General features: G+C 39.6%; 1 protein-coding gene across 7 annotated transcripts in view; it reads right to left on the reverse strand.

The window, feature by feature from the left end:
* Dnm3 (dynamin 3) overlaps positions 1-20873 on the reverse strand; it is a 498900-nt gene that overhangs the window by 405791 nt on the left and 72236 nt on the right. For all 7 annotated transcript variants that reach the window (XM_052737388.1, XM_052737385.1, XM_052737384.1 and 4 more), the window contains exon 2: positions 15635-15708. In XM_052737388.1, coding sequence (XP_052593348.1) covers positions 15635-15708 — 74 coding nt within the window. The remainder of the gene's footprint in view (positions 1-15634; positions 15709-20873) is intronic.

Here is a 20873-nt window from a genome sequence, read left to right on the forward strand (position 1 = left end):
TTGAGAACACTTCTTAGCATGGGAGAGTGAAAAGAAATTCAAATTTCACAGTCCATCAAGCTCCCTGGGACGTAACCACACCCTTCAGTTTGCACAGTCTACAGACTAGTTGTGTGGTTGCATTGGAGGTCATGAGCTACAAAACCTAAACTCTGAGTGCTTATTGGAAAGATCTGGCAACACTTGTTTTCAATACATTTTTCTTTAAAAAAAAAAATCAATAGTATATTTATGGGACAACTATTTCTCCATGTTAGCCAAAAAAAACAGCAATCAACCCAAACATTTTAATCTTGTACTAATGACATATGAGATGGAAATTTCATATGATATAGGCCACACTGGTCTCTGTGGATTTCCTCAGTGGCCCAGGTAAATGCCCATTTCGGCAGGCTGCAATAGCTCTAATCTCTTTGTGAATTTCATTCATCAAGGGAGCCACCGGAATCATCCTCAGTTTCTCAAAGATTTTTGTGACGTTGAGGTATTGTATTAAAATGCAACACAGCCCCTTAACCCCACCATTTATTACTCCACATCACTTAACATTCTATAACATACCACATGAATTACTCAGTCCTCTTTATGTCAATCTATCTTAGAGTCAAGGTTGCTTACTTTGATTGTTAGGCACCATACATACAAGTCACCAGTAATATTTGCAAATGAATAATGCATGAAATGAAAGAAACTTTCAGTCAATATCTAATGCTGATATTTCTCCTTAGATGGGCACAATTATTTTATAATTAAAGTTGTATTGGTTGTATAAGCTTTTCATTTTGCTCATTTCTTTGCCCAAAGGTTTGCAGTATATCTCCAACACTACCGCCTGAACAAACAGAATTTAGTACAGATAAGGCTTAACGCTATTCTCTACCTTAGGATGGTGACTTCAGATGCTTCTTGCTTGATTTTACTCTATTTTAAATGTGTAGTGTGTCTTTCTAGACTTAGGGTGTTGGAACAGCATTTCAGACATCTTGTCCCGACAGAAATAAACATCATAATAAACAGCCATGCCACCTTTGATAGATGCCCTCTGCATGTACATGCAAATTCTCATCCTGCCTCAGTTCAAACATATTAATAATATGAATATATCTTAAAAGAAATATGTGAATAACTCACCTCCTCCAATAAAGAAAAACAAAATACAAGCTATTAAAAAATGTGTGTGTTTATATATTCAGGCTTTTCTCGAGCCACAGAAACTCAGCTTTATTATATGCATACTTACTAGTCACTATTCCTGGAGATAATTAGAAAAACACACAACACTGGCATGGAAATAGGAAATGTGTGTGGATTAGCGAGGGATTCATTCAACAGAATCATTTTCCTTCCTAATTAGTATGATAGCAAAACAAAGGCTGCGTCAAGTGCAGCTTCTGTGAACAAGGACATTGGTGTCATGGTCGTGGTCTCTGCTATTGAAGAGCAGACACCCTAGCAGAATGAGACACAGATACACCAGTTTACAACAGGCCAAGATCAACCCTGTGACAGACAGCCAAGTCCAAGGTCAGGACAGCACACAGAGAGAGGAGCTGGCTTTCCAAGGACTATGCTCCAGGCCACATCACTAAATAGTCACCTCCCTTGTTCTTGCTCACTTTACTGTCTCCATACACCTCTCTTCTTTGGGCAGATAATGTCTTGATGTTACCCCCATAGCTTTTACCTTCTGTCATCATGTTATCCAAAAAGTATTTAGGGATGTGCTAACCACTGAAGGGGTCAACCTTAGTGTCCCAAAGGTAAAAATGAACATCCAAGCCACCCGTGCTAAACTCATTCAATATCCATTTGTGAATACTTAGCCACCCTCTATTCAAACATCTCCTCCCCTGTTGAACACTATAGTAATTGGTATAAGGACTATGTCTTATGCACAGCTCTGCACCACCTGGGAAATATCTTTCAAATGAGTAAAGGAAATCCATAAACATTTGCCTAACTTGTTAATTCATTTGCTTCTATGAATGTCTGGCTTTCTTGCAGGTCATGCAGAGGACCTGAGTTCAGTTCCCAGCACCCACATCAGTTAGCTAACAACTGCCTTTAACTCTAGCTTCGGGGCATCCAACACCTCTGAACTCTGCAGGTACCCACACAAGTATACATGCCCACACAGGGATATACAAATATACACACAATTTCAAATAAACCATTAAAATAATACTAAGCAATTTAGGCAAATTTTCAAGATTATACCCTTGTTTTTTACTTTTTTATTTCATGTATGTGTTCTCTCTCTCTCTCTCTCTCTCTCTCTCTCTCTCTCTCTCTCTCTCTCTCTCTCTTCTCTCTCTCTCTCTCTCTGTGTGTGTGTGTGTGTGTGTGTGTGTGTGTGTGTGTGTGTGTGTGTGTGTATGCATGTGTGTACCCCAGGCCTGATACCTGTGGTGGTCAGAAGGGGACAAGGGATCCCCTGGAACTGGTGTTACAGACAGTTATGACCCACTGGGGGGGTGCTGAGATCCAAACCAGGCTTTTCTGCAAGTGCAGCAAGTGCTCTTAACCACTGAGCCATCTTTCCAACCCAACAGTACACCCTTGTAAATCAAAACAGACCTGTGTTCTATTTAACTATATTTATGCTTATTTAGGAGTCTGTACTAACACCTGATAAGAGAGTCCCCTTAAAGTCTAACATGGATATCGATAGACATACACAGAGCAAAATCAAAACATTAAAATAGTATAATAATGAAAAGAGATATATGTTATTATGAGGAGTTAAATACACTGTATACATAAAAAGAAAAAATTTCTAAAGAAGGAGATCAAAGGAGATAGATTAAATGGAAATTGCAGTTGGCATGCATTAGGTTGAAGAGCCACCCCAGGCCTGAGTCTTAGATTGCTTTTGACACACCTAACAAAGAAACAGATTCTTCCTAAGTCCTTTTTAAAAATTACCTATAAAGTGCTACAGAACCCCAAGTTCCTGCAGAACAGGAATCTAAGTGAAAGACACAATTCCATCTAGTGCATGACTTAAGCAGAGTACTAAAAGAAAAAACACATTCCTTTGAATATCAGCCAAGATGATAGCCATAGGGAAACAACTGAAAAAGATAAGGAGGACATAATCTAGAAACTTCTCTGTTCTGTGGCATACTACAGCCATTAAAAAACTGTTTTGTGGATGGATGGATGGATGGATGGATGGATGGGTGGACAGACGGATGGGTGGATGGATGGATGGGTGGGTGGGTGGATGGACAGACGGACGGGTGGGTGGGTGGGTGGATGGATGAATGGATGGGTGGATGGATGGATGGATGGATGAAAGGATGGGTGGATGGATGGACAGACGGACGGACGGACGGACGGACGGATGGATGGATGGATGGATGGATGGATGAATGGATGGATAGGTGGGTAGGTGGGTGGATGGAAAGACATAAAGATAAAAAATATCAAACAGGGCTAGGAATGTAGCTCAGTTGGTAGAGTGATTGCCTAGCATGTAGAAAAACCTGGTTTTGATCCCCAGCACTGACACATACCAGGCTTGCTGATCCACACCTTCAATCCTATTACTGGGAAGATGGAGACAGAAGGATCAGAAGTTCAAAGTCACCCTTGGCTACATAGTGAGTTCAAGGCCAACCTAGACTACAAGAGACCTTGTCTAAAAAAAATTTTTATAAATAAATTGAGAAAGTGATGAGCAAAAACTTCTATCAGGTGTGCAGGAGACTGTTGATGTTAAACTAACATAATTACTTTAAAACTACTTAAAGTGAATTTAGTTCATTTTGAAAAATTAAGCATCTGCACTTAGTGCCAAGCCATCTGGTAAATCTACAGGGTAACTAAGCTATGGTCTATCCCTATGACACTCAGGCAGTCTAAAACCAAGAGAGAATACCATTCAATGGGAGGTGAAATTACCCATCCTGCCCTGCTGGTCCCCTGACCACTAATCAGTGCTGCCAAGGGAACAGGATGCAAGCTGTGACAAAGCCAACACCTTGAGGAACGAAAGGCCAGGAAAACACATTTCTGGTTTCCCAACCTATTCAGCAAAGGCAAACCCAGAGGCCCTGTGGGCTGTGATCTCTGTGACTTGAGACACAAGGAAAAATAATGAAGAAGGGTAGTGGGGGAGGAGAGGGATAGCGAGTGTAGATGTAGCTATGATGGAAAACAAGTCTATGCACTTGCTCTCTATAAGAGTAAATATCATGCCTCTTCTTTCATACCTCTCTCATACATATCAACACCTTGACAGCTCATCTTTTAGACCTCTGTGATGCTGATTGTTCCAAGACAACCCAGTTTTCAATAAAGAGCAGGAAAAAAAGAGGATAAAAAGAAAAAGAAATTCCTAAAATGAAGCTGCTTATACCTTCTCCCCTTTAAGCTGATGGGATTTGGTAGTAAACAATACATGGACCAAAGAGGACTTCATAAAAACATAACTTCTGAGTGGAAACTAGACAGCTGGAAACTTCAATACTTTCTCCTAAAAGAGAATAGGGGAAGCAGACGGAAAAAAATCATCACCAATTCAAGGCACCTTCCATCTCACAATGATGAGCAGCTAGCCTACCAAAGTGTACAATCCCTTTCTTTTCTTTAGAGAAGAATACCTAAATGATTACCCCCCTAACAGGAAATGCATTGGGTGTTGAAGGACAGTCTTCTTGCTACAAAGAATGAGATCTAGGTCTGTTTCTTCACAACAGCTCCTTGGCTTTTCTGAAAATCTTGACAAATGCTACTACGGACTTTATATTAGAAGGCATGTGGCTTCTAGAAATTCTAAGACTGCTAATGGATAAGCAAAGCAATGTTAACGCCCAGAAAATGGGGAACAAAATAAAGTGTGTAAGAACAACAGTTTTGGAACACTAAGAAGGGAGGATGGGAAGAAGGGAGGAGGAAGAGAGAGGGAGGAGTAAAGTGTTAATTCACAGGATGATCTCAAGCACAGAATAAAGTCTACTTGAATTTCTTGAGTTGATGCAAATATTAAGGGTAATTACAGGAAAGATGCAGTCAAACCAGATTTAAAGTGTATCTGGGTAAGAGTCCTAGATAGCACCAACTCTCATAAACAAGGTATATAAGATTCTACGAAAGAGCGCAGAGAGATGGCCCAGTAGTCAAGAGTATGTGCTGTTTCAGAAGACTAGAGTTAAGTCCACAGCACAGCCACCTCCAACTCCAGATCTAGGGGATCCAACACCCTCTTCCGGCCTCTGAGGGTACCTGCATACATGTAGCATACACTCACATAATCATAAATAAAAATAAAGGTTTAAAATATAGATAAATAAATAAATGTAAATAAAACAAATAAAAATAAAAGATTCCATGAAAGAGAATTATTTTGACTGTAGTGAAATAGATTATAAATATGAGAATATTCTGACAAGCATAAGTATAATAAGTATGCACATTCCTGTTCACTTAGTGAGCATGTTTTCCCATTAGAAACCTTTGGAAATTTATTTATTTTCACTGTATCCAATATTCAAAGAAAATACCCCAAAGCACTCTCGAAAAGATGAACACCTTTGACTCCTCTCTGCCAGTGGGTCTCAATTTCTTTTTGAAAATCCAACTATTATTCCCAGTGTTTAATTCCCCCAGCAGATATTTCCCGGTTTATTTTTCCTAGTTACATTTCCCAGAATTAAAATTTCATACTTGATGTCCATGTGACACTCTAAGGAGCTCCTGGGAGAGTCCGGACTTCTAAGAAGGAAACAGGCAGATTCCAGCTCAGAGGGGTGAGTGGATGAGAACTAGCTGCGAGTTCCACCATGGCTTTCAGGTCTGCATTTATTCCTACAAGTTCAATCAGCTCCACAGCAGCTCAACTTGGAACTTTCAGGATTTCAACCTCTGATAGTCTATGAAACCCTTCGTCTCCTGAAATGCTGGGCCAGGGTGCTGGTGCCTAAACCGTATGTTCAGGGAGCAGGAGAATTCCCACTGCAGCACAGAATGAGTGCCTGCCACACTACTGCATGGACATAAATTACCATGCGGATTCCAGGACCAAACATAGAGACTTTTTTTTTTAAGAGAATGCTATGTCATGTCCCAACCAAATGATCCTATTAAAAGGTACAGGAAAAGACACCTAAGAAAAGAAAAGGCAACAACACTAAGAGATTGGGCAAGACTGCCAGGAGTCTTGGAATGTGCTTCTAAACACCCTATGATGACTGTTTAAAATACAGCTCCCTGAGCCCTACCCAGACCTAGTGACCAAAGCTCTGAGCATCTTGAAGACACTCCCCAGGGCATCTGTACACACTGAATTTTAAAAATGACAACAGTCGGGGGAATTTAAACTATGCATCTGTGACCTGTACTTCACACGAAGTTCAACAGAGCCAGCCCAACAAGGTCAAAGCTGCAGTTAAGAAAGAATGTTCTCTAAAGGCACCATAATTTTTACCATGAGGTTAATTTGTTACTGAGAAAACAAGTTGTCCATTGCAGAAGCAGGCTGTCTTGTTCTGAAATGCCAGCTTTGATCTAACTCAGATAACTGAACAAAAAGTGAGAAATGAAGTTTTAAAATGTTTTCAGTGTTATCGTCCCACTATTTCTTTTTTTTTAAGATTTATTTATTTATTATGTATACAGAAGAGGGTGCCAGACCTCATTGCGGATGGTTGTGAGCCACCATGTGGGTGCTGGAAATTGAACTCAGGACCTCTGGAAGAGCAGTCGGTGCTCTTAACCTCTGAGCCATCTCTCCAGCCCCCATCCCACTATTTCTACTATGCGTGTTTAATTTATGAAACTAGAAAAACTCATGATCACTGCTACAAATCAAGGCTGAAAGTCTGCTGGTCTAGTGACATCTTCAAGCAACCTATGAGAGGCTGAGCTTTGACTCTAGACATAATGATTCCCTTGGCAATCCCCACAAACCCATCTTACTCAGTACTGCCCTGACTCACAGTACTCTCTGGCTCGAAGGGGGACTCCTGCCTGAGAGCAAAAGGGGGTGACTCACCTTCCCATGGCTGCCTGCTGCTCCTAGACCCCTGCCTGAACTGTCTCCACATCATCTTGTCAGTTAGCTGGTGCCTCTGATACAGCTTGCTTGCATGCTTGTTTCCTTCCTTCCTTCCTTCCTTCCTTCCTTCCTTCCTTCCTTCCTTCCTTCCTTCCTTCCTTCTTCTCTTCCTTCCTTCCTTCCCTTCTTTTTCTTCCTTACTTCCTTTTTTTCTTTGAAATGAGGTTTCTTTGTGTAGCCTTGGCTACCCTGGAACTAGCTCTGTAGACCAGACTGGCCTCGAACTCACAGAGATATGCCTGCCTCTGCCTCTGCATCACCACTGCCCCTCTTACCAGCTATCTGCCCTTGTTAAAATGATGGTGTACAGCAGCTCCAAACAACAATCCAAAATACTGACTTGTACCCATTCTCTGATAAATTACAAGTCATGTACAACTTATTAACAAGAATGCAGCTCTGGTTTGTTTTCTGTTGCTAGGATAAAACACTAATCAAAACTACCTTGGGAGAAGAAAGGGTTTATTTGGCTTTAGTTTATGTCTATCATCGAGGAAAGCCACCACAGGAACTCAAAGCAGAGACCACAGAGGTCAGAGCTGCAGTTAAGAAAGAATGTTCTCAGAAGCGCACATTAACTGGCTTGCTCCCTCTGGCTTGCTCAGCTAGCTTTCTTATACAGCCCAGATCCACATGCCTAGGGATGGCACCGCCTATAGTGGGCTGGGTTCCCTATATTAGTTAAGGTGACCAAGACAATTCCTCAGGTATAGCTCCCAACTTGGTGATTCAAGTTCGTGGCAAAATGGCATTAAAACCAGCTGTCACGAGCATATTTTATTTTGTACAGCACCTGTGGTTTGAAGATGGTGGGTCAACTTTTGATGGATTCATGTTTAAAGTATATAAAAACTGAAAGCATCCAGAAGGCCTTTCACAAAGGAAAGAATATTTCTATGCTGTAAACTTTTCATCTTTCTTATACTAATGTTGAACTAAAGCAGAAGAAACAATTTAACAGCATTTTGAGAGATAATTTTCATAGAAAGGTCCTCAGGCAGTCATTTATCCCTATGAACTATAGCATTTACTTTTTCAAGGCCTGAACAGAGCCTTTAACACAGAATGACTTGGATTCTGATACCTTTAAAGGCCACTTTCTGCTTCAGGTTGGGGCAGGGGATTTTCTTTCCAAGTGACTCATTCTGAAAGTAAAGACACTGGACTATGTTTTATGTTCTCAGTTGTTCTTAGGGTCTGACATGTGAGTGTGCCAGCAAACAGTGAGATCAGGATTGAGATGGGGTGAAGCAGCAGGACTCGGGTCAATGCTCACTAGCTAGCTCCCTAGGAAAAGCCCTAGTTTGTAGCATTGGCCAATTTCGATCCAGTTTTGCAGGGCACTGAAAAGTGGCCAATTGTCTCTCTTGCCTCTGACATGGAAGTCCTTACCTGACACTGACCAATATGGTGATATTTTATTTGTATTAAAATGTTATTTGTAGGTTAATAAATAAAGTTGCCTGGGGGTCAGAGCTATTAGCAAGCCATAGGAAAGCAGGGCAGTGGTGGTGTACTCTCAGCACTTGGTAGGCAGAGCTGGGTAAGTCTCTGTGTGTTCAGGGATACAGCCATTATTGGATACACATGCCTTTAATCAATACCAATCATGGAAAACCTGGAGGCCTATACAGACAGGCCGTGAGGAGGCAGTCATGTGGTTGGGTTTACAACCAATGAGAAGGCAGAACAGGAACTCTATATAAAGACTTTAACACAGGGGTAGCTCTGGTTCGGAGAGGTAGGACCACCGCAGGAGGAAGGGTAAGGTTTTAGCTCTTAGCTCTGGCCTCTTGGCTTTCTTCTTTGCATTGGTTCTGTGTTTCTTATTTAATAAGAAGGTTGGTTACATCTACAGACCAATGTCCTGCCAGGTTCTCAGCCTCCCAAGTCACACCTTCAGAAATACTCCTACAGCGTTCTACAGTGACCTGTCACTTCACTTCACCTTTATTAATAAAGGACGGGCTGCCCTTTTTCTTCCTTTCTTCACATATTATAAGAATTCTTGGAATGCTCTTCTGTGCTAAGAATTATGTGTCCTGAAACAAATGATGTATAGTAAGGTTTCCGGTTCTAATTAGTTGTTTGGGTTACAACTAGTATAGCAGGGGGTAGAGACAGGAAGTCAAATGTTACTAAATGTATAGCATGTTGGAAACTAGATAGAACTTAGAAATTAGCTAAAAGAGCTCCACATTTGCATATTTATATTTTTCACATAAATCACCCTATTAAATATCCAGTATGTTCTAGAATACAAAAGCAAGCAATAAAATCTCTGTGCTTTTACTTTTGCATTGTATATGTTTTATGAACATACATGAGTTGTACATGAGAAGCATTTTCATTATGGCATTTGTTAAATCTGTGTTAACAGCATCATATCGATACTCATAATCAGAATACCAGCCCACACTATAGTCATAAAGAAACTGCTGAACTTTACTGAGTCTGTTTTTCCAAAGTGGGAATCAAAGTTCTACCTCAGGAAACTCTTGCAAAGATTAAGCGAAAAATATCAAAATGTTCAGTGCTGAAAAGGCTTGGAAAACGAAGAGCTAGTCATTAATGCACTTTTCTCTTATTTATTTATTCATTCATTTATTTATCTTACATCTCAGTCACAGTTTCCCTTCCCTCCTCTCCTCCCATTCCTTCCCCCACCCCTTCTGTTCCCACCCCCAAATCCACTCCTCCGTTTCTGTTTAGGAAATGGCAGGTGTCCTATGGTATCAACAAAACATGGCACATCAAGTTGCAGGAAGACTAAATACCTCCTCATTTATTAAGGCTGGGCAAGGAGACCCAGTATGAGGAGTAGGCTCCTAAAAGCAGTAAAAGAGTCAGAGACAGCCCCTGTTCCCACTGTTAGGAGTCCCACAGGAAGACCAAGCTACACAACTGTAACATATATGCAGAGTGTCTATATCAGTTCCATGCAGGCTCCCTGTTGTCCATGCAGACTCTGTGAGCCCCTATGAGCCCAGATTAGTTGATTCTATGAGTTTTCTTGTGATGTCCTTGGCCTCTCTGGCTCCTACAATCCTTTCTCCCTTCTTCTGCAGGATTTACAGAGCTCCACCTCATATTAATACAGTTTTCTACATAGAATGTGTCCTGAGCATGCCACTTCTTTCTAAGAGTTTCCATAGCAGTATTTTTTATATTGCTGCATTAGGATGATAAGCACAGATGATTCAGGATATTCCCAATATGCTCTGGCATTTCATATCATTGGCCAGAGGGGCCGTGACAATCTGAGCAGCAACCTTGCCAGGCTCTCCCCACCTGTGCCTGCTGTCTCAGCACCAAACTCAAAAGCTGTGGAAAGCAAGGTCAGCATCCTTCTTTACTTGGAAACACTAAAATCTATCATTGCAGCTTTAAGAATGTCAAAACCCAATGGAAGAAAGTCGGAAGAGACAAAGGAGTCATTTGATGCTGGTCAGCCTACTTTTCATTTGGTGACTTGGCAGCAATAGATGAATAGGGAAAGAAATGTAAATAAATCTGTGGAATTCATTCAATGGGCAAAGAGCCATAACTGAGTGTAAGGTAGGAATGAAAAGATGGTGAAATATGATGGAATGGTCATATGTGTCGTTAAATGTTTGTCTCAATGAGTGATTAAATGGGACCCAGCAAACCGTATCTCTATTCAGCAGGTTTAAAATAGCTTTTAAAACTAGAAATAAGATATTCCCTGCCAGGACAAGCAGTAAATAATATATACACAGTTAGACATCAGAGGTGTTTTTGTCACAAGTAAGAGTGATATGTGGTTGAGAAGAATGAAGTCATAACTAAGGGAAATAGGAATAGAAGATTTTGATTGCCAACAAAACCCTCTTCCTGATGAAAACAAAGGCATACAAGAGGATCACAGAAGGAGTCTCTGAACTCATATCCCAAGCACAGGCTTGTCTGCCCCTTTCCCCTCTCCCCACCCCCATGCCCCCCACTGCAGAAGGAGTTTTTCCGTATTGCACACAGGTAGAGGAGTTTTCTTAGCCCACTCCCTCGCTAACCCTCAGCCATGCTATCAGTGGCCTCTACTTAAAGTTCTGATCCTCCTGGCATGTTCTCATTAAATGCCTCTGACCTATAATGTAGCTGTCCCCATCAGCTCTCTTCTGTTTAACTATTGCAGCAGCACTGGAGTCTTCTCTCCATTTCCTGCTACCCCTGTCATTCACTCACCCTCACACCTATTGGTCCCCATGTTAAACATAAAGCACATAGGCATCTCTCACCTTGTAACCACCTGACTTCTACTTCTCACACAATGGTCCGCATGACTTGAGTGCCCATTCTCTTTCCCTTTGCTTTCTATTCTCCTCCTGCTGCTCCTTCTCCTCCTCTTCCTCTTGCTCCTTCTCCTTCTCCTCCTCCTCCTCTTCCTCCCACTCCCCTTTGATTCATTTATTGTTTTGTTTTGTTTCTTCTTCTGTTTATTAAGCTAGAATCTCAATATGTAGCCATGACTGAACTAGAGGTCACTATATAGATTAAGCTGGCCTCAAACTTGCAGGCCTCCTCCTGCCTCTGCCTCCTGAGTGCTAGTTGGTGTAGAAGTAACTAACCGTCTTATTAAATAAGAAACACAGAACCAATGCAAAGAAGAAAGCCAAGAGGTCAGAGCTAAGAGCTAAAACCTTACCCTTCCTCCTGCGGTGGTCCTACCTCTCTGAACCAGAGCTACTTCCTGTGTTAAAGTCTTTATATAGAGTTTCTGCTCTGCCTTCTCATTGGTTGTAAACCCAACCACATGACTGCCTCGTCATGGCCTGTCTGTATAGACCTCCAGGTTTTCTATGATTGGCATTGAGATTAAAGGCATGTATATCCAATACTGGCTGTATCCCTGAACACACAGAGACTTACCTAGCTCTGCCTACCAAGCTCTGGGATTACAAGCATACACCACCACTGCCCTGCTTTCCTATGGCTTGCTAATAGCTCTGACCCCCGGGCAACTTTATTTATTAACATACAAATAACATTTTAATACAAATAAAATATCACCATAAGTTGGTCCCATCTCTTGTTCATTCTGTGAACTTATTTTTATTTATTTTTGTTTCTTTTCACTCAATGGTAAGCGCCACAGTAAGAGTGAAGTTTGCTTGGTGGCACACAGAATTCTTTAAGAAGTATTTGTAAAAAGGAAGAAAAAGAAGAGGAAGAAGAAGAGAGAGATAGAAAAGAAAAAGAAGTGTGGTACAACTCTGTTGTGATTCCATCTGGATATAAGCTGTTTTTAGTTGGAAGGCTTTCCAATCTCCATATTTGTTTAGAGGTCTCCTCTTGATTTAACTATTTTGGTTAGGATGAAATAATTAAAGAAGAGAGATCATGAATCTGAAGATGGACATAAAAGAACTTGGAAGGGAGAGAGGAAGGGATGGAAATGATTTAAATATAGAACTCATGTGAAGTTATCAAAATATTAAATTAAAAATATAATAAAAATAAATCTTCAAAATAAAGTATAATAAAAATATCTGTTATATTGATCTATGCTTTCTATTTTCCAGTCTTGTTTTATGTTGTATATCTTTTAAAAAGTATTTGTTGAATGAACCATTCAAGAGGAACCTGTATTTAAATAACTGGTCTTGTTTACAACATGAAGTTACAAGCAAATCAACAGTGAGCACACACCCAAATTTGCTTCCTCCCAGCTTTTTTTTGTTTTTGTTTTAATTTTTATTAAAGTTTTTCTTTGATGATTTCATACATACATATAATGTGTTAGGATTACTCTTGCCTTCTGATCCTTTCGCATCCTTCCCTTCCTGTTATTCTCCCCTTTTCTCTGTGAGTCCCTCTCCCACATTCATAGTGCTTTGTTTCGCACTGAATTCAACTAGGACCATCTATCTGTATGGCCATAGGTTGAGAACTATTCATTGGAGCCTGGTGGACTCACCAGTGTATACAATTTCAGAAAATCACTGTGCTCACCCAGGATCCATCAGCAACCAATGATCCAGTAGTGAACAGTAGGACCCCATGCACCCCTCCCAAATCCATGATTGACTATTGACAGCCTCAGTCTTGTGCAAGCTCAGTACTGGCAGCCATAGTTGCTGTAATATCATGATTGTGATGGCTGTGTCGTGCCCCAAAACGAAGCATTTTTCCATCCCTTTCCTCTGTATTCTAGCTTCTACACTCTGTCTGCTCCCTTTTAGAGATGGTCCCTCAACCTTAGAGAGGGTGATGCAGATGTTCTGTTTAGGACTGAGCAGTTAAACTCTACGTATTCTCAGTACTTTGAGCATCCAGAAGTCTCTGCATTCACCACCATTCATTGGTAAGTGAAGCTTTTCTGATTAAGGCTGAGAGCAGCAATTGTCTATGGGTACAAATATAGATGTTTAGAGAGCAGACTGGCACCATATCAATCTAGACAGTACTAAGCTCCCTACTCGGGCCTAAGGCCCCCTCAGCCATGGGTTTAGACTGGGTCTACAGTATCAAGTATGAATTCCCTCCTATGGAGTTAGCCTTAAATCCAATCAGAGGAAGAGAGTGATGACTGGTCACCCCCAGAACAGTCGTGCAGCTACTGCACCATTCTGGTATGATAATGGGAATTAGAATCAGCCTAGACATCCATCAGTGATGATAAAAATGTGCTTCACATACACAACATAATCCTACTCAGCTGGAGAGACAGGGTTTTTCACAGAACAAGAAGCTGGATACTCAGCAGTCTCGTGAGATTTTCCTGCTTCTGTCCCCCAGGTCTGACTACAATCACATGCAGCCATGCTCAGTGTTATGTGGGTGCTATGGATTTGAACTCAGGTCCTCCTCCTTCAGACCAAATACTCCTACTCACTGAGCCATTTCCCCAACCCCTGTTTCCAATTTCTTTTGTGAAAGTTATTTCTGAGTGGTGTACTCTTTTTGATGCTAATGTAAATGGAACTTGTTTTTAAATTTCATTTTTAGATTGCTCATTGCAAGTGGACATAATTATAATTTAGTTTGACATATTGATCTTGAACCTTGCAACCTCTGGAACTGATTTACTAGTTCTAATAGCCTATTAATGGATTCCTTCATGTTTTCCATGTGTATCATCAACCATCTGCAAATAGACATTTTACTTCATCCTTTCCAATCTAGAAGTCTTTTTTTTCTGTGTCTTGGTACATTTCCTTGACTGAAACTTCCAAGACAATGTCAAATAGAATTGATAAGAGCAAACATACTTACCTTAGTCAGCTTAGAGCAATGGTTCTCAACCTGTGGGTTACGACCCCTCAGGCAAGCCTCTATTTCCAACAATATTTAAATTACAATTAATAGCAGTAGCAAAATTATAGTTATGAAGTAGCAATGAAAACAATTTTATGGTTGGGGGTCACCACAATATGAAGAACTATATTAAAGGGTCACAGCATTAAGAAGGTTAAGAAGCACTGCCTTACAGAGAAAGCATTCCTTTTGTGTAGGTTTGCTAATAGAGGAGTTTTCATATCTGTTAGGCTTAGGAAGCACCCTTTAATTTCTACTTTACTACAACTTTCTGCATGAATGTGCAATGCCTTAGCTGAGCCTACTGAAATGATCCTGTGGGGTTTGTTGTTTTTTAAGTCTAATTACATTAACTGATTGTATTACATTAATTGATTTTCAGGAGTTAAAAAAATAATCTCACATTTCTTAGATAAAACAAGATGATTCTAGCTTCATGCAGAATGTAGAATTCAGGGTAGCTAAAATGGTCTTAAAACAACAAACTAGAAATGTCACTTTCTAAATTTACAAAAATAATACTAGCACAGAGCAAAGACGGTATCGGTACAAAAGTAGAAATAGCAATCAATTAATCAGAACTGAGAATCCAAATGTAGATACAGCAAATAAAATTTTGATGGGGATTTTAAGAACACATGAGGCATAAAGAATAGTCTTTTAGACAAATGGTGCGCAACAGTTGGTTGTCTATGAGTAGAAACTGGATCATTATGTAATATTTTCATTTTAATTATATGCATGTGTGTGTGGGTGTGAGTATGTACGTGTGAGTACAGTGTCCACAAAGGCCGAGAGAGGATATTGGAGCCCCTGGACTTGAAGGTACAAGTGGTTGGAGCCACCTGATGTGGGTGCCAGGAACTAAAAACTCAGGTCCTCTCAAAGAGGAGGAAGTGCTTTTAACCACTGAGCTATCTCTCTAGTTCCCTAAATAATTAATTTTATGACAAAATAGTCACACATATAATATACGTACATGCAGAAAGAGTACACACAAAAGGAGCATTCATGATAATCTGATACTATGAACTTATATAGATGGATTACAATAAACAAATATCTTTTTGGCCTAAGAAAATAGTGTTAAAATTTTATATGCATGCAAGACTTCCTTTCAATGTAACCAAAGGGATCAAAGAATAATGGACAGGAGAGCATTCTAGAGAGAAATGCAGGCAGCTGCTCATACCAGAGTGGCTGTAGAAATGGTTTTGTTGCTACATCTAGTGCCCAGGAATGAAAATGACAATTGCCATGGGGTGCGCACATCCCCCCAGTAAAGTCTTCACTAATTACCTGCTTTAGAGGTGACAAGCTGGAGTACAAGAGGTCGTCTGGTTACGATGCCTGAGCCTCGAGGAAGAAAGTCCCTGAAAGCAAACAAGAAATAATAGATGAAGGCATTGTGGGATTTTAAATTGGGCTCCATGGTAATTCTTCTAATCTCCAGTCTTTCAATGTTTTCCCTGTCTGAAGAAAACTAGACCCATCTATGAAAGAGGTATTTACAAAATTCAGAGAGAAAGCTTATGTCAGTAACTGATCTGTTATTACATAATATCCTCACTAAAGTGTACCACTCTTTTACCTAGGTAGGGTTAATAAAGGCTTGCCTAAGTTTCTGCATGTTGCCCATTCATTTTCACTTTCAGAGAAATTACATTAATTTTAAAAATGATCTGATGCTGAAATTAATCCCAGAACTTCTGAAAACTGCAAAATCAGTATCGGCTTCAACATCAATATTAACACCATCAAATGCTGGCCATTATGAAGAGGGTGAATTAAACTGTATTTTCTAAGTATCCTGAAATTTTTCATCAATAAAAAGACCTACAAAATGTGGTCTCAAATGGAAGCAACTATTATATCACAGAAATTAACACTAGTGGGAGCTGGAGAGATGGCCCAATGGTTAAGAGCACTGGCTGTTCTTCTAGAGGACTGGGGTTCAATTCCCAGCACCCACATGGCAGCTTGCAACTGACTGTCACTCCAGTTCCAGGGGACCTAACACCCATGGCAAAACACCAGTGCATATAAAATAAAAATAAATAAATAAATAAAATAGAAATTAACACTAGAAAAAAATATTGCAATTTGAGTTGTTCGTATTGTTCCTATTAAGTAGGAGATTCTTGAGAAAGATCATGTTAAAAATGACATGTTAACATAGAATACACCACATTAATAAACCTGCAGCAAAGAGAGCATTGCATTAAATTACATGGGCAACATCACATGCATCGTTATTGATTCTACAATGTCAAAGACTTCATAACCACCTGCATCAGAGCCTTTTGTCTGTGTTGGTGTTTTGTTTGAATGCTGTTATGTACTGGGGATTGAACTCGGAGCTTCAGATATAGCATGTAAGCACTCTCCCACCGAGCTATATATGTCTGCATCCTTCTTTTCACTTTTTATTTTGAGATAGGGTTTCATTAAGTTCTCAAACTGAACTTGAACTCACTCTATAGCCCAGACAGGCCTTGAAATTGCCATTCTCTGGCCTCAGGCCTTGCCTACAGTTTTTATGCAGCTTTAGAATGCCCCATAACTGAAGAAAGAATGTTACAGAATTCTATTCAAAATAAACTGACTCAATGACTCAGTCTTTCTCAAAAATGAAGTTTAAGGACCATCTAAAAGTTAGAACTCCAGACACCCATGACCCAGCCTCAATGGTGTGTACTCCTAGTACTCGGGTGAAGAAGTGTAACTCCCAGGAGATCCTAGCGTTGGCCAGGGTTTGCTCAACAACTCCACAGGCACACTGGTATATGGAAGACACAGAGTCTTCAGAAAAAGCTTCAACACAATGAGTTTCAGTGCACAATGACTTATGAAATGGACAAAGGTCAGAGGAAGTGTTCCAAAGCACAAGCCATCAGAGACACTGATACTCTCAGTGGAGAATCATGAAGATAAAATTAAGCTAATTTTCCTTTATAACTGTTGTTTTGCAAGTACTAAAATATATTCTAAAAGAGCTCATCATAATGAACAGTCCCTAAACTAAGCTAATGACATATTCCTTAGCCCCAAGGGCTGAGAACCATGTTGAAGTTACTATATGCTGTTGAAATACAGGAAAATGAAAAAGATGTTTGTGTTTGAACTAAAAAAAAAATGCCACTTGAAATAAATAGTACTTTTATTAATAAAAAAATACATTGACTACACATAGTAGTACACATGTATATCCAAGAAAGGTGAGGCAGGAGAATCTTGAATTCAAGGTCAGCTGAGCTGCACGGGGAGACTCTGCCTCAAACAAAGAAACAAAAGCACAGAACAGAGCATCTGTGTTCTATGCCTACAACCAGAAGGGAAGAAGTTCATTTGAAAGTCAAAATGAATGAAGGGGAAACAAGACACCAGAGTAGAACGCTGAAAAAAAAAAATCCGTGTTTCTGTGAACGAAGTTTTAAGCTTTACAGATGCCAAAGAGAAATGCCTGAATACTGCTATTTAAAAACTGAAATTTTCTTCAATAAAAGAGGAATAGAGGGAAAGAAGGAGGATGGATGAGATGTTGACTTTATACCCTCACACAGGATCCTATTTCTCCTCATGTTTGTGGCTGGACTTTTACAGGATTAGACTTAGCAGCAACTCTACTGGAAACAATTGGCGTAAAATAGAGTGTATATAACACTTTCAACAACTAACAGTTTTCAGGCATCTGGATGAAAGTAAACTCACTGATATACTAATGCTTTTCTCTTCTTTTTAATCAATCAAGCCTGATATTACATTATGAGGAATAAGTGGATTCAGACATCCAGCCTGCTTCTTACTCACAGCCCTGCCTCTAATATATACTCTCACCAACCATGAAGACATTGGGTAACCAAATCTGTCTAACTGGAATCCTCTCCTGTTTCACAGGAGCCTCTGATATGTAATAAACCACTAGAGAAAAATCTCTCTCTAATAAAGAAGTGGGTGGTCAATCCAGCACCCTGAAAATGCATCTCATTCTGATGATCCAGCAAAATTAAAACCATATGCCCAGAACCTTCCTGTTGTGTGAGCTGAGGATATCAAAAGAGAGACAGGGAATACTTATTTCAATACCAGCTCCACCATTGCACAGGCAAAATTTTCTCTAAATGTGTTTAAGTAATTCTAACTACAAACCAGATCATAAATGAAATGAAGCATATGACAGCCCATTAAAAACCTAAGTACCATAAAAATGCACATCCATATTGCCATAATTATTGCTACATTATGGCCATAATGTGTTCCCCCTAATATTGTAGCATTCTCTTGCAAAATGCCCTAAATCCCTATTTATAAAATGTTATCACTTTATGAATTGAATTTGAGCTAAGGCACCATGGGCCCCCATTTGAACTACCCTCTTGGTACAGACCAGCTGCAGTGGTTTGGAACACTCGGTTTGTTATCCCTGCCTCCATCCAAACCAAGCCAGGCACTGACACAAACAATCTTGAATAATTCATTAGCCACTGAGTGCAATCATCCACTTGATTTTCCTTTTTTTCTGTGCAGTGGACAGTTGGCTTTTTGTGTCTCATAAGCATGTCTTATGGGGAGATGAGTTTACTACATTAAAGTAGAGGAGCTAATGGCTGTACCTTTAGTAGTACTTTCAATTTAATGCAAGTATTTTCTTTATTATAGTCTAATATACACATATGGAGAGATAAGAGGTGCCAGAGACCCCATATAAACCACACATACACACATCAATCAAGCACCAGTCTATCCAGTATTTGCATATGTTTTTTCACAGTAAGTCCATGCTTTTCTTACTTTCATTATTCCTAAGAAAAAAGTAAAAAAAAAAAATTCCATTATCCTATATAAAGAACAGAATTATAGCATTTCTTACCAGCCTTTTCAGAAATTTAGTTGCCAAGAAATATTATTTTTTTTCCAATGGTTAATGGTTGAACTTGGAAGCCCCAAAAGGAGAGCATAGCTACTGTCTGCGGGAAACTTACACAAGTTTTCCTTCTTGACATCAAATAAGTATAGAGATGGGTTCCTTCAACAGAGAGGTAAGTGACCACTAACCAGATTGTCTGTTTAATAAGTAAATGTCTAGCACCTTTTTAGCACTAAACATGGAGTTATAACTTATACTCTCCTAATTCCTGCAGCTGATTCCATGATATGTAAGCTTGGTCTTGAAGGAGAACTACATAGAAATGACGAGACTAAGCATGGCAGGTATTATAGATAAGCTCTGCACAGAGTATAGGATCAACACAGAGCAACTAGTATCTATTCTGTTTGCATGACATAATTTTAGAGAGGAAACATGAAATAGGAGGCATTCCACAGTTTAATTCAAAGGCCTGGGAAACCAGTGTTGAATAGAACAGTAAGTAACTATAAATATTGATGGTCAGAAGGAGACAGAAAAGGAAGTGGATCACAGAATGTTCCTTAGGGCTGTGTGTGCTTGTTTCCATGAAAGTAACAGAGACTGGGGGGAGGGGGTTACGTTATCAGATATGCATTACAGAAAAGAATAGAGAGTGTTGAAAAGGGGAGAGATGTAATATTAGGAAAACAGACATTGGCCAATCTTCAAGATGATAATGGGAGTTAGGTCCAAGACAGTAATGATAGGAAGAAAAACTAAATGGCAGGATTTAATGGCTGCTTTAATGTGGAATATAGGATTGTGGAAAAGTTATGATAAATCTCACAGTGGTCTACCAATCAAGACATAAGATTCAGGAAGAGAAAGGTTTGGTTATAGATAATATTACCATCTACCACCTCTCTTTCTCTCATGCTCTTGCTCAGTATCATATTATATTACATTATATTATTATATTATATTATATTAAACTATATTTTTAAAATCACACCATATGAAACACAATGCATACATCTGTAACTCTAGCACTTGGGAGGCCAAGGACGGATAATTATGGGTTCAAGGTCAGCTTGGGATACATAGTATGCAGTGAGACCTTGACTCAAAATTAACAGATAATAATAATAATGATGATGATAATAATAATCACACTAACTTCTCAGATTTCTCTACTTTGATGTCTTGAATCAATATCACAACAATTCAACTCATTATCACCCAACATATTTTTCCTTCTTCATTCCTGGTTATACCCCAACATCATCTGAATCCATATACATCTGGAAAAGCAGTACTTGGAAGCCAGACTCCCTCCATAGGCCTCTGTCACCTGCTCCAAATCGGTCACTAAGTCTTGCTGCTATGCCTTTTCGGCATCTCTTCAAACATCCTTTCTTCTTTCTTTTAATCGCTACAGGTAACCAACAAGTAGACTACAATTATCTCATAAGTAATTTCTCTGAACCCAGTTGAGCACTGTCCAAGCCAGCCTTGAATTCAGCATAAATCCCATATCATCATTGCCAGGTTTTCAGTCATTGCATTGTCTTCAGAATGAAAACCAAAGCTGAGCATCACATATGAAATGTTTTCTCTCTTAATACTTCCTTAAAGACATCGCAGGTAGAGGGCTCCTTGCCTTTCATTTAACCTTCTATTTCAACAAAT

The sequence above is a fragment of the Peromyscus californicus genome, unplaced genomic scaffold (assembly GCF_007827085.1).
Source record: "Peromyscus californicus insignis strain IS unplaced genomic scaffold, ASM782708v3 Scaffold_14__1_contigs__length_90479793_seg_2, whole genome shotgun sequence".
In the NCBI taxonomy this organism is placed as follows: domain Eukaryota; kingdom Metazoa; phylum Chordata; class Mammalia; order Rodentia; family Cricetidae; genus Peromyscus; species Peromyscus californicus.